This window comes from Arachis stenosperma, chromosome 8, assembly GCF_014773155.1.
Source record: "Arachis stenosperma cultivar V10309 chromosome 8, arast.V10309.gnm1.PFL2, whole genome shotgun sequence".
In the NCBI taxonomy this organism is placed as follows: Eukaryota; Viridiplantae; Streptophyta; class Magnoliopsida; order Fabales; family Fabaceae; genus Arachis; species Arachis stenosperma.
Window position 1 is genome coordinate 53,148,289 of NC_080384.1, and position 14,027 is coordinate 53,162,315.

The window sequence follows — 14,027 nt, forward strand, 5'->3', positions numbered from 1 at the left end:
AGAATTAACCAAGCAGAGCCTACCAGCCCGATTGAGTAAACTTCCTTTCCAGTCTGCTAGCCTACTCCGAATCTTATCCAGGACACCATTGAAAGCTGAACGAGTAACCCTAGAATGGCTAAGGGTAACTCCAAGATACTTGCCCAAGTCCTGGACAAATCTGATAGAGGATACCCCAGTGAAAACCTCTTTCCTTGTTGCAGACATTCTTGGAGCAAAGTGCTTTAGACTTCTCGACATTAATCTTCATCCCAGATGCTTTATAAAAAGTCTCTAAAATCAACATCACATTTTGCACTTGTCTCTTTGTAGCTTTACAGAACAGAAGCAAATCATCTGCAAACATTAAGTGGGATATTCTTGGTCCCCCTCTAGAAATAGCAACCGGCTCCCACAAGCCCAAATCAACCTGATGACTAATAAAGCATGCCAATCGCTCCATACACAACACAAAAAGATAGGGTGACATAGGGTCTCCTTGTCTAAGACCTCGGCTAAGAGTAAATCCATTCAGACGACTCTCATTCCAAAGAATAGATAAGGAAGAAGCAGTGACACAATTCATAATCAAATTAAGTGTAGAAATAGGAAAACCAAAGCTTTTAAGGGTATGAGCTAAAAACCTCCAGTCAACTCTGTCATAAGCTTTCTCCAGATCAATCTTAAAGGCCAGTGTGCCTTTCTTTGAGCAATAATGATGTTGTCAGGAGTTCCTCGTCCCGGAATAAATCCTCCTTGAAGCGGGCCAACAATCTCTGCAAGATGAGGACGAAGCCTATTAACAAGGACCTTCGTGATGATCTTGTAAATTACATTGCAGAGACTAATCGGCCTAAAATCTTTCATAGATACCGGTGATTCAACCTTTGGAATGAGAACCAGTAAAGTCTCCAACATTCTCAGATCAAGAGGAACACCGGAGAATGCCTGCTTAACCATCTTCCAAACATCAAGACCAATGATCTCCCAATATTCTTTGAAGAAGAAAGCTTGAAACTCATCAGGACCCGGAGCTTTAAAAGAGTTCATGTGAAAAACAGCTGATTTGACTTCCTCCATAGTAACTGGTGCCGTAAGGTTATTGCAAGCTTCCTCATTCAGAGAAGGAAGAGGCACATCACCAAGGCAACCCAAATCAACATCATCTAAGTGACAGAATAAGTTTTTATAGAAAGACTCTGCTTCTTGACTCAGAACCTCTGGATTAGTTTCCCACACTCCATCCTTGAGAAAAAGGCCATGAATCTTATTATGCTTCCTTCGCGCAAGAGTTTGAATATGAAAGAATCTTGTATTCCTATCCCCGAACCTTACCCACTGCTCTCTCTGGACTTTTGGAACCATAGGAGCTCTTCTTGCACTAGAGTATTATTATAATCATCAAGCAACTGTTGCTCTTTCTGACGCAAATAAATATTATCCACCACTTCCAAACGCTTTTGTAAATAATTAATCTGCTGCTCTAATTCACATTTCTTAACAAAAATGTTACCAAATACCTTCGAGTTAAACTCTAGCGAATTCTTCTGTACTTCCGAAAGCTTGCCATGAATTCCTCTATTACCAGACCACCATGATTGGTTCACAATATCCCTATACCCAGGATGAGTAGCCCAAGCAGCAACAAATCGGAAAGGTCGATTCCCTTTAGGCTGAGGACGACCTTTACAACGCACCAGAATAGGGCAATGATCAGACTGAAGCCTATTTAAAACTTCTGCATAAGCCTCTGAAAAGATAGATAACCAACTACTATTTATACAGACTCGATCAAGCTTTTTTGCCACGTCAACATAATTTTTCACCCTCCTGTACCAAGAAAACTGCCTCCCAATAGTCTTCAAATCAAACAAACCACTATCCCCTAATGAAGTAGCAAACATGTCGGCTCTTTGATGAGAAAATTGACAGCCCTTAGATTCATGAGAAAATTTGACTTCATTAAAATCACCAAGAACAATCCAAGGTCCTTGAAAATCCATGGATTGTGCAACAAGATAATCCCAAAGGAGAACCCTTTTATTAAATTGAGGACTGCCATAGATACCACTACACCTCCAAATTAAATTATCAAAGTGAACCTCAACAGTAACACCCTGATCAAAAGCATCAATGAACTTACAACAAACACCCTTCATAGAGGATAGAAACCAAATACCTCCCTTATGCCCCTCTGCTTCTACTATACCAACAGAGTGATATCCCAACCTTTCCCAAAATAATTTTAAATGCTGAAAAGGGGAGTGAGTTTCAACCACAATAAAGAAAACAGGTCTTAATTTCCTAACAAGTTCCTTACAATGCACCCGGGCTAACTTATTAGAAGCACCCCTAATATTCCAAACAATCATATTTAAAATATCCATAAATAATAGGGACAGAATAAATAAGAACATAAACTCTAAATAGAATTACCAACCTCAATAGGTGGTTTGTCCTGCGGTACTGGCACACTCTGATCCTCAATAATTGCCACCTTTGGACCTCCTGACACTGCACCTGCCATGCTTCCATCTACTAAGGTTTCTTCCGTTGTGCCACCATTTTTATCAACTGGCGAGTTCTGCAAAGAGGAAGGCCGAGGACGCTTCCGTAGAGATACGAATGATTGTTTAATTTTCTATGTTAGCATGAGTTATTTTGTTTGTAGTTTTAGCCTAAAGGTAGAGTTATTTTGGACTTGTAGCTTATTTTTAAACTTAAAATTGTTCACACAGGTCCGCCTGGGTCAGGAAAGGGCACACAGTCACCAATTATAAAGGATGAGTGTAATGTCCTAAATTTTTTTAAAAAATCTTTTACATTTGATTTTTTTTATTACTATCCAACCCTCCAATTTTATCAAAATTCCTATACTACCCTTATTTCTTTTACCAAATCCTAACCCTACCCAATTATCCCTTTACCCCAAAGAAACCCTAGCCCCCTTTCTTTTCAGCAACACACACACACCCCTAACAGTAGCAGCTGGGAATGAAAGGAAAAAAAAAAGAAAGGAAGAGGGGAAGAAGGAAAGGGTGAGAGCAGAGGTGAAGGGAGACCAGTGAAGGGAAAAGAGAAGAGGGAGGCGGCGCAGTGGGTGTTACTGCCACCGTCGCCGCTGCTGTTGACATGAGAAGAGAGGGAGATCTGAGAGAGTTATATCCGAGAGAGAGAGAAAGGAGAAGATGCAGCGGCGCTGGTGGGCCTCGTCGCCGCCGTCACCGCACTTGCCAAGTCGCCGTCGCGTAGTCGTCGCCGCCACCACGCTCTGCCGCAACCCCATCGAACTCGCCAAGCCGCCGTTGCACACCAGAGGAAAGAGAGATCGAGCAGTGACGCTGCCGTCGCTGTTGGGGTTGTCGTGGTGGTTGCCGTCGTCACTGAAGGAGCTCGTCGCTGAGCTGCTGGGTCGCCGCCGGAGGAGAACTCGTCGAAAAGTTGCTGTCCTATCCAGCCGTGCTTTCTCCTCCATTCTTCCTCCACTGGTTCCGCCATTATCCTTGCCCTTTGAAAACGTCGTAGGAAGGGTTTCACACCTCTTCCAGTTCTGTTTCACCACCGTTCTAGCCTGGTTAGTGGTTGTTCTGTTTTGTTTCCGTTTCCACTACTGTTTTACCACAGTTGTTGATGTCGTCGTTGTTGCTTTGCTTTTAGCCGTTCGTCACTTCTGTTCGGTTGTGCCTTTGTTCGCTGTTTTGCTTGCCTATTGGAGCTTTTGCTGCCTCCGTCCAAATTTTTCGCTCTTTCGTACCCTTTAGTTTGGTACCCCGGGTTTGATATCTTCAGTTCTTTGAGACTAAGTTGTGAGTAGGCTTTACATTTATAATTATTTGGCTTTACATCTATAATTATTTTGATATATGCTGCTTGAAATTATGACTATACTTACAAGTTATTAACAAAGGATTTGAATTTGATTTTAATAATGGATTTATTATAAATAAATATTATTTTTGTGAAATTCGAATTTTTAATCTGCACATGAGACTATATATATGTTTGATGAAGTTTTGTATTATTTTAGAATATTCGATTTTATTGAATATGTGCTTTTGAAACATTAAAGTATTGTGAATACTCACTCATATACTATGAGTTTGTAAAGTATATTTGACATTTTATATGATTGAAAAGGATTTTTGATAAGAAAGTATTATTTGATTTGATTTGATACTGTATATATTTGAAAGATCAAAGATTGGTTGTATTTGAAATTATATGTTTTGAATTGGTTTGGGAGGCTCGTATTAGAAAACCGTAGTTAACGGCGGTTATGACGTTAACCTAGATGCATCTGGCTCAGACCTCAGCTAGCAGGGGCGTTGCTAGCCTAACGTGTAGGCCACACGTTGGATCTGTTATTCCGTACGGACACACTAGAGGAAAGGGCTACCCTTAGAGGTGGAGCCGCTCAAGTGTGGACTATTTGATTTGACTTCTGTATGAGAACTCCCTTATTGATTCACTTATTTATATAAATTATTATTTTCTAACTAAAATTATTTTCATAATAATGTTTAGATGGTCTCATGTGAATTATAGATGTACTGTCTAGTCACTGAGTTGCAAAACTCACCCCTTTTTAAAAAAATATTTTTCAGGAATAAGTATTTGATTATGTGAACCTTTCTATTCAAGAGTAATGATCTGCAATGGGTTCTATTCCTTGTTGAGTTCTTAGACGTCATCTGTTCCATATGTCACAGGCAGGATCCATTTATATTTATTTATTTGATTTTTGTTAAATTATGTAAATTATTCATTCTAGAAAGTGTAAATTTATCAAAAAATTATTTGTAACTTTTTTATTTATCTTATATTCGAATCTGTTAGGCTTGCTAGGGAACTCTTTTTCCTGAGCGCCAGTCATTGCTCATTTTGGGCTGTGACAGAGTGGTATCAGAGCTTAGGTTTAATCTGTGTAATATGGAGCAAGTGTCATATGGTAGGATCACAATTGTATAAATAGAAGCGCGCCTATTTGTACACATTGTGACACTATCAAAGGCCTATAGAAATGTCCTCTTTGTCCTCTGTCATTGTTGTCTTCTGATTAATGTGATCATGCGTCCTCTGCCGCTTTTTACTGCTTCTCTCCTTTTGTACCCAATCTTGACTTATCCTTTGGTAGATTTTCTCGAACGTATTTTTGCAATGGTTTCAGCTTTTGTTCCGGCTCGCGATTTCTCTCGTAGCTAGTTTTAATTTTCTCCAATTTTTTGAATGTGTGCTGTAATCTTTTTCTTCGTGTTATTCTCTATGGTTCCTAATGTCAATAATTTGTGAATTACTTAGAAGATTTGATCTATGTTTGTTGTGAATTACCATCTGATTCCTTTATAAAATTGCATTTGAATTTGTGGATTGCATGGATTTGTTGAGTTACTAATCGTACTGCTACATCTTCTCTTCCCACCATCGCTGTAGCTATGTAAAGTCTCTCTCTTTTAGTTTTGTGTGCTTCTCTCCATTTGTTGATTTCTGATTAATTACTTATTGGATATTGATTTCTTGTTCTACTCAGGATATGTATTCTTAGTTTAATTTTCAAAATTCTATCTTTTTTTTTTATATTAGTTATGCTATTTTGCCTCTTTATGAAGTTAAAATACAGTGTGTGATTAACCTTGATTTATAGAGCTTTGATTTGCGTGTGTATGATTAAACCTTGTTACTTTATGTAAGGATGAACTAATTAACATTCTAGAATCTTAATTTGCTTGTCATTTGAATTTAATTAAAGGTAAATAGGAGATAATAAGATAGACCTTAGTTTATTTATTTATTTTTTTTCTTCTTGCTATTTGGGTTCGCTAAACCATCTTCATTAAACACAATGTAATAGTTCCTTCACTGCCTTGTATGTAATTGTTTGTTCTTGATTTATCTTTTGTTCCTTTTTGGATCTTGGACATTCGACATTTCAAATGCATAACAACTTTGGTATGTGCGCTGAGTAAAAGTATTTGCTTTATTGTTACCTGTTATTTCCCTTTAAATTTATTGCTTTCCTTTGATCAACTGTTGTACTGAATTTGGACATTAATGAGAATTCAGAATTGTCAATAATTGAAAAAAAAAATTATCAAGTCTTATTACATTTTTTCCATGTTTGGACAACATAATCAATGTAAACATAATATATAAGAGGAGTATAAATGGGTCAGTTTGGCACTTGATTTGCTATTGCTATAGAATATGGTGTTTAATGAATTCAACTATTGATCTGTCATTTTTGCTTTTGAACCTTGGTTTGTAATTGTCGCATCTAATTCAAAACACTTAAAAGAGAATCAGACAATTGTACCTTAATTTAGTTAGGACTTCATTCTATTTATATCTTAAATTCCTTCCCTCTCTCATCTAATTATGTCTCTTTAATTTATGAAAAAAAAAAATTATTTGCTGTGGTTGAAATTTGACAAGTTGAGTTTGGAAACAATTGTATATACAACTACATGTAGACTATCACAGCTTTGTGGATTGTCTAATCTTGTCCAAGTTGATTTAGAGTAGAATAATTTACTTGGTTTTAATTCTTTCCTGCTATTTTAAACTTATCATTACATAAGATGATTTTCAGGAAGATATTCCGTAAATAAATTAAATGGTTCAATCTTCAAGTTGCCAAGCACTCATTAATCGAATTAACAGAATTATTTATAATTATATTAGCTCAAATTTTATCTATTTTGCTCATTTGATTTTGTAGGCCATGTGGATGATAGTATATGCAATCTACATGGAACATGTTTTTAACCGACGTGCATATAATGAATCTCATCATCTGAATTGACTATGTTTATAAACATGGTAGTTCTAATGTGAAAAACCGGGAGGTTTTGAAGTAAGATCATATTTTTATTTGTATTCTCTGACTTTCTCTTGAAAATTTTTATAGTAGTTGTATGCTATTTTTACTAGTTATATAATTGACCTCTTTTGTTGATGTCATTCTATTGTTTCAGCAGTGCAGGCTATTTTTTTTATTTTCTTGAGACGTGTTTTCTGAATAATTTTTTTTTTTTGGAATATAATCTGATAGTAATGTGTTTGGCTTAGTACTTGAACATGACATGAGTTAAAATATCTAGCATTGTCATATCTTGTGGTGTGGTTATTGAGCATGGTGCATATAGGGCTAGAAATTATAACATGTGAGAAATAGTTCTTTAAACTCCTTTCCTTTTATTTAAGTAATGATAATAGTTAAGTTTGAGAATGTTAGGTATTCTTTTCGAGTTACTTTGTGTCGAAGTATGCGCTTTAATTGTGCCGCGTGATTTGACATATCCTTCATTCTTCTTTCATATCGGAAGTTCCTTGTTTTAATTCTTATTGAAATGCGATTTGATTCTTTTTCTTCATCTCTTAAACATATCTCGATCTTATCGTGCTGCTGGCCATCCTATAGATTATCGACAACATAGATGTTGACTTTGCTTTTCTATACATGAACTGTGTAACAACTTTATGTAAATTTGAACTTGCTTTGTTGTGATACATTATGGCTTGTAGTATTCTCCTAGAGTTCTTGTTCCGGATTTTATTTGAAAAAGTTTTGATTTTATTTTTCTTCTGCATGATCTTGTCCCTAATCATTCTTTGAATTTTTGATAAGATAGTCCTAGATCTTGCCTGCACTTCCTTATATGGCCCAAGTAACTTCCTTATGTTGTTTGAGCCTGCTTATTTGTAATGCATCACTTATTCCTGTATTAACTTTATAGGAGACCTTCACTCTGGAAATTTTTTTTTCTCCTTCGAATACAACTCGATTCTCTTTCAACCACATTCCATTTGCTCATGCATATCCTTGCGTGATTGTGCACCTAGGTATCCTTTAAAATTCTTGAGGAAAAAAAAAAAAACCCTTTGCCCTAACCCCCCTATTAATCTTCAATTTATAAACCCTGCATCTTTTGTTTCAACTTAAATTTATTTGACGTGACAGCATTTATGCTTTTAATGATTCTCTCTTAGTTTTACCCATTGTTGATGGATCTCCTATTTGATTGTGTTCCTAATCATTCTCTTAAATCTTTGTGAATATTGCCATTGACTTTAGTGGTCATTTCTTGTGAACTTCGTACTTCTTCGATTCAACATAAATTTGTTTTGACTTTATACACCATCTTTTTCTTTATTGTTCTATCAAAGTTTCTTGATTTATATTTCCTTGCTAAGATGCGATTGATTCTCTTTTTGGCATGTTTCACTGTTTCTGTATATCCTTGCTTAGTTGCGATCCTACGCATCCTTCTGAATTCTTTCGAACACTGTCCGCGATGTTTGTTTTCTTCCTAGTTTTTGTATCCCATTGAGTAAATTCGAACTTGTTTCGAAGTTACATGCGATTACTAGATATAGCCAGCGATACGTTAGTTCTATGGAACATGAATTGTGGACGCGGAATGTGAAACTTGTAAGTGTACAACGTTACAAGAAGTTGTGAAGATAAGTTATGCTGAAGTTTAGAAAGTTGAAATCCTAAGTCTTGATGTGAGACCGGTTGCTACCATGGATATATTATATATGGGCAACAGAATAAGGAAATTATGAAGTGGGAGTTATCTGAGGAGAAAGTTAAGGAGATTTTGGTACAAGTTGAAGAGCGCTATATGTGTTGTCTTATCAAGGGAACAAGGGTGTGTGTGAATGTTAACCACGTCTTTTTGACACAAACCTACTTTGTAACTTTTGCATCACTTTACACTTCTTTCTAATGTTTAATAGTGTGATAAAATCGTGTAATCTTTTGCATCAGGCCTATTTTCTGGCTTCTATTTCGCTTCACATTTTTTTTCTTATATTCATGCCATATGGTATTTGAAATTGTATATGCTGAAACTATTTGTTTTTTTTTTTATAAGGTGTGCAAAAGTAAAGCTGGTATAGATCTTTTCCATCTTATATCAATTTTCGAGGACGAAAATTTTTGTAAGGAGAGTAGAATGTAATGTCCTGAATTTTTTTAAAAAATCTTTTACATTTGATTTCTTTTATTACTATCCAACCCTCCAATTTTATCAAAATTCCTATACTACCCTTATTTCTTTTACCAAATCCTAACCCTACCCAATTATCCCTTTACCCCAAAGAAACCCTAGCCCCCTTTCTTTTCAGCAACACACACACACACCCCTAACAGTAGCAGCTGGGAATGAAAGGAAAAAAAAAAAGAAAGGAAGAGGGGAAGAAGGAAAGGGTGAGAGCAGAGGTGAAGGGAGACCAGTGAAGGGAAAAGAGAAGAGGGAGGCGGCGCAGTGGGTGTTACTGCCACCGTCGCCGCTGCTGTTGACATGAGAAGAGAGGGAGATCTGAGAGAGTTATATCCGAGAGAGAGAGAAAGGAGAAGATGCAGCGGCGCTGGTGGGCCTCGTCGCCGCCGTCACCGCACTTGCCAAGTCGCCGTCGCGTAGTCGTCGCCGCCACCACGCTCTGCCGCAACCCCATCGAACTCGCCAAGCCGCCGTTGCACACCAGAGGAAAGAGAGATCGAGCAGTGACGCTGCCGTCGCTGTTGGGGTTGTCGTGGTGGTTGCCGTCGTCACTGAAGGAGCTCGTCGCTGAGCTGCTGGGTCGCCGCCGGAGGAGAACTCGTCGAAAAGTTGCTGTCCTATCCAGCCGTGCTTTCTCCTCCATTCTTCCTCCACTGGTTCCGCCATTATCCTTGCCCTTTGAAAACGTCGTAGGAAGGGTTTCACACCTCTTCCAGTTCTGTTTCACCACCGTTCTAGCCTGGTTAGTGGTTGTTCTGTTTTGTTTCCGTTTCCACTACTGTTTTACCACAGTTGTTGATGTCGTCGTTGTTGCTTTGCTTTTAGCCGTTCGTCACTTCTGTTCGGTTGTGCCTTTGTTCGCTGTTTTGCTTGCCTATTGGAGCTTTTGCTGCCTCCGTCCAAATTTTTCGCTCTTTCGTACCCTTTAGTTTGGTACCCCGGGTTTGATATCTTCAGTTCTTTGAGACTAAGTTGTGAGTAGGCTTTACATTTATAATTATTTGGCTTTACATCTATAATTATTTTGATATATGCTGCTTGAAATTATGACTATACTTACAAGTTATTAACAAAGGATTTGAATTTGATTTTAATAATGGATTTATTATAAATAAATATTATTTTTGTGAAATTCGAATTTTTAATCTGCACATGAGACTATATATATGTTTGATGAAGTTTTGTATTATTTTAGAATATTCGATTTTATTGAATATGTGCTTTTGAAACATTAAAGTATTGTGAATACTCACTCATATACTATGAGTTTGTAAAGTATATTTGACATTTTATATGATTGAAAAGGATTTTTGATAAGAAAGTATTATTTGATTTGATTTGATACTGTATATATTTGAAAGATCAAAGATTGGTTGTATTTGAAATTATATGTTTTGAATTGGTTTGGGAGGCTCGTATTAGAAAACCGTAGTTAACGGCGGTTATGACGTTAACCTAGATGCATCTGGCTCAGACCTCAGCTAGCAGGGGCGTTGCTAGCCTAACGTGTAGGCCACACGTTGGATCTGTTATTCCGTACGGACACACTAGAGGAAAGGGCTACCCTTAGAGGTGGAGCCGCTCAAGTGTGGACTATTTGATTTGACTTCTGTATGAGAACTCCCTTATTGATTCACTTATTTATATAAATTATTATTTTCTAACTAAAATTATTTTCATAATAATGTTTAGATGGTCTCATGTGAATTATAGATGTACTGTCTAGTCACTGAGTTGCAAAACTCACCCCTTTTTAAAAAAATATTTTTCAGGAATAAGTATTTGATTATGTGAGCCTTTCTATTCAAGAGTAATGATCTGCAATGTGTTCTATTCCTTGTTGAGTTCTTAGACGTCATCTGCTTCATATGTCACAGGCAGGATCCATCTATATTTATTTATTTTATTTTTGTTAAATTATGTAAATTATTCATTCTAGAAAGTGTAAATTTATCAAAAAATTATTTGTAACTTTTTTATTTATCTTATATTCGAATCTGTTAGGCTTGCTAGGGAACTCTTTTTCCTAAACGCCCGTCATTGCTCATTTTGGGCTGTGACAATGAGTACTGCTTGTGCCACTTGGCTACAGGTGATATGCTAAGAGCAGCAGTGGCAGCTAAAACTCCACTTTGTGTCAAGGCAAAAGAAGCTATGGATAAGGTAAGTACATTATTTACTATCCGTTGTGTAAATTTAGATTTTACATACATTGTTTAACTAATATCATTTGATGAAATTTCAGGGGAACTTGTATCTGATGACTTGGTTGTTGGCATTATAGACGAAGCAATGAAGAAACCATCTTGTCAGAAAGGTTTCATTCTTGATGGTTTTCCAAGAACTATTGTTCAAGCACAAAAGGTTTTATTTTGCTGTCCTTACGTTTTTAGTTACATGCTCAGTTTATAAATTTATCATTTTAGACCATGCTATGTTGGGCTTCATTTGTTTGTCTTACTTTGCTTGCAGCTTGATGAGATGCTAGAAAAGCGAGGAGGCAAAGTTGATAAAGTGCTCAATTTTGCCATTGATGATGCAATCTTAGAGGAGCGAATTACCGGTAGATGGATACACCCATCCAGTGGCAGAACGTACCATACAAAATACGCTCCTCCTAAAACTCCTGGGGTTGATGATGTAAGTTTGAATCTCGTGTTATATGTTTAAATATAATTTATAGACATTTATGAGATTTAAGCTTATTCAAAAGCTTTTGTCGAATTGTTTAAAATTTTTAGATTACTGGCGAACCTCTTATTCAACGTAAGGATGATACTGCAGCTGTTCTTAAATCAAGATTGGAGGCATTCCACAAACAAACCGAACCAGTATGATTTTGAATGCTAATGTTATTTTTGGTTTTAAATAATGAATGATATATTTAATCTTTGTTTATACTTTGACACATTCTACAAATAAATTTGTTTATTGGATATGCAGGTTATTGATTACTATGCAAAGAAGGGTATGGTTGCTAATCTTCGTGCTGAGAAGCCTCCCAAAGAGGTGACAGCTGAAGTTGAGAAGGTGCTTTCTTCTTAGGGATCCTATTGAGCATGATACATAATTGTTTTGCCGTTGAAAACTTATTTTGCTAATTTTGTATTTTAAAATATTTTCTGAAAATTAATTAATATATATTAAAATTTTCAATTTTAATAAATATAATTCAATTTAAAAAATTTTACATTAAATGTTTTTTAAAATTTTTTTATTTTTTGAAAACTGTAAATATAAATATATAGTCTTTAGATATATCAAACACAAAAGCAAGCTATAGTTGTCTTACAGGTCTTAGTCAGGCCGATGAGAAGTTGTTGAATTATATTAGGTAAACCTTGAATGATTATATGTCATATATGGAGTTTGTACTTTGTAGTAGAATTGAAAGCAATAATAGGAATAGAGTTGAGAGTCGGAGTTACTTTGTCTTTCTGAATGAACTCTGTTACGACTGTCTTCTTTGTTTGTAAATGATCTTCTTCTATGGCAGGCTGTAAGTGATCAAAGCCACTGCTCGTGATCATTGATCTCCTCTGCTACTGAATGAACGCCATTGACCGTGGTCATTCAATCTGACGAAGGGTGAAGCGCTTAGCAAGTCATTCTCCGGGCGATCCTACTCAAAACACCACAGACAAGGTCGAATCTTCCGGATTAGAGAACGCTACTTTTTTGGATTCTAACCTATACCACGGAGACCCTAATCTCCCCGAAAATCAGCTGAACTGGTGTCTTGAAAAATCTCCAACGAAATCGTGGATTAACCGTCTAAGAGATGTATAAACATAGCTGTTGGCTCGTGCTTTCCTTCCAAGTTTTCACACGAACCCAAGTTTTAACATCTCTAAAATCCCTCCTAACCACCCAAATACTCATAAATAAAGACAATAACAACAACAATAATAAAGAAAAGGAAATAGAAGAAAAAGGATTACTAATTTACAGATTTTACTGTAATGAATAGGTTTAGATTATTTATTTATCTATTTCTTTTACTGATTCAGAATCAACTTTTACTGATTCAGAATCAACTGTTCACTATATATATTTTTTTAATTATTATTGTTAAGGATATTGACAAATCAGATATGACTAAAATTTCGATACAATTCGCACTAAACTCATCAGATCGAATTCGATACCTGCACTTTTTATGTTTGGATCAGATATCAAATATATCCGTAAAAGAAATAAATTAAAAAAATTTATTTTTAAACATATTTACTTCTATAAACACTTTTTATGTTTACTTTTTTTTTCAGAATTTTTTTAAAATTAATTAATATTATATATATTTTGTTAAATTACATCTAGTTATAAAAATTTTATTCATTTCTAATGCTTATATTAAAAAAGAAAACAAATTTAAATTAGTAAATTTTAATCTATAATGTAATAATAATATAGTAATTATTTTATATATCGCACGCATATAAATTAATTATTTTTTATTTGTAAAAAATTTAAGAGACTTGAACTTATTTTATATATATGAGAGTGACATATTTTTATATAAATAATTTTAAAAAAAAATCTAATAGTTAATCTATTACCTTTTTTATTTTAGTCCAATTTAAATGTTTTTTATTGTTTTTGAACAGAAAATATTTTAAGGAATTTAATAATATGTGATGAGGAACACCGAATAAATTATGCAGAAACTAATTAAAATGCAACATGAAAATATCTTTAATAAAAGATGAAATAAACATCTTTATTTGAGTAGTCCCCTAAACAAAAAATAGAAGTTAAAACTTTAAAAAATGCAACAATTAATACTGAGAATTTGTTGAGGGAAAAAAAGGATGATATTAAAAGATCTTTTTATGCTATACAAAAAACTCAAATTGTCCATAAAAAAAATATACAATGCCATATTACTAACCAATGAAGCTTTAACATTATCCTCAGTGTCCTAGAATATTTGAATCAGACTCGGATTAGTGCAAACTCGATAAATATTGAAAATACCACAAATTGACTTCTTGCCAATTAATTTGAACGAAAAAAAATTCAAACATAAATACAATAGATTAT

The 14,027-nt window shown here is 35.2% G+C and overlaps 2 protein-coding genes across 10 annotated transcripts; both read left to right on the plus strand.

The window, feature by feature from the left end:
• The first annotated feature begins 2,987 nt into the window (after window positions 1-2,987).
• On the plus strand, window positions 2,988-4,604 carry LOC130944685 (uncharacterized). 2 transcript variants are annotated; one of them, XM_057873143.1, is made up of 3 exons: window positions 2,988-3,553; window positions 3,637-3,785; window positions 4,584-4,604. In XM_057873143.1, coding segments are annotated over exons 1-3 (537 nt in total). In that variant the 5' UTR covers window positions 2,988-3,167; the 3' UTR covers window positions 4,586-4,604. The 2 variants fall into 2 exon arrangements, with proteins under 2 accessions (XP_057729126.1, XP_057729125.1); XM_057873142.1 differs by lacking the exon at window positions 4,584-4,604 and having other exon boundaries at window positions 3,637-4,577.
• Window positions 4,605-9,076: 4,472 nt separating this feature from the next.
• LOC130944684 (adenylate kinase 4-like) lies at window positions 9,077-13,110 on the plus strand. Of its 8 annotated transcripts, XM_057873140.1 has the most exons (9): window positions 9,090-9,726; window positions 9,810-9,958; window positions 10,757-10,861; window positions 11,077-11,147; window positions 11,230-11,348; window positions 11,457-11,624; window positions 11,726-11,815; window positions 11,928-12,014; window positions 12,481-13,110. In XM_057873140.1, the coding sequence occupies exons 5-9, from the start codon at window positions 11,277-11,279 to the stop codon at window positions 12,508-12,510; spliced, it is 447 nt and encodes a 148-aa protein (XP_057729123.1). In that variant the 5' UTR covers window positions 9,090-9,726; window positions 9,810-9,958; window positions 10,757-10,861; window positions 11,077-11,147; window positions 11,230-11,276; the 3' UTR covers window positions 12,511-13,110. The 8 variants fall into 8 exon arrangements, 5 of the variants coding, with proteins under 5 accessions (XP_057729119.1, XP_057729120.1, XP_057729123.1 ...); XM_057873139.1 differs by lacking the exon at window positions 10,757-10,861; XM_057873141.1 differs by lacking the exons at window positions 9,810-9,958; window positions 10,757-10,861.
• Window positions 13,111-14,027: the final 917 nt, after the last annotated feature.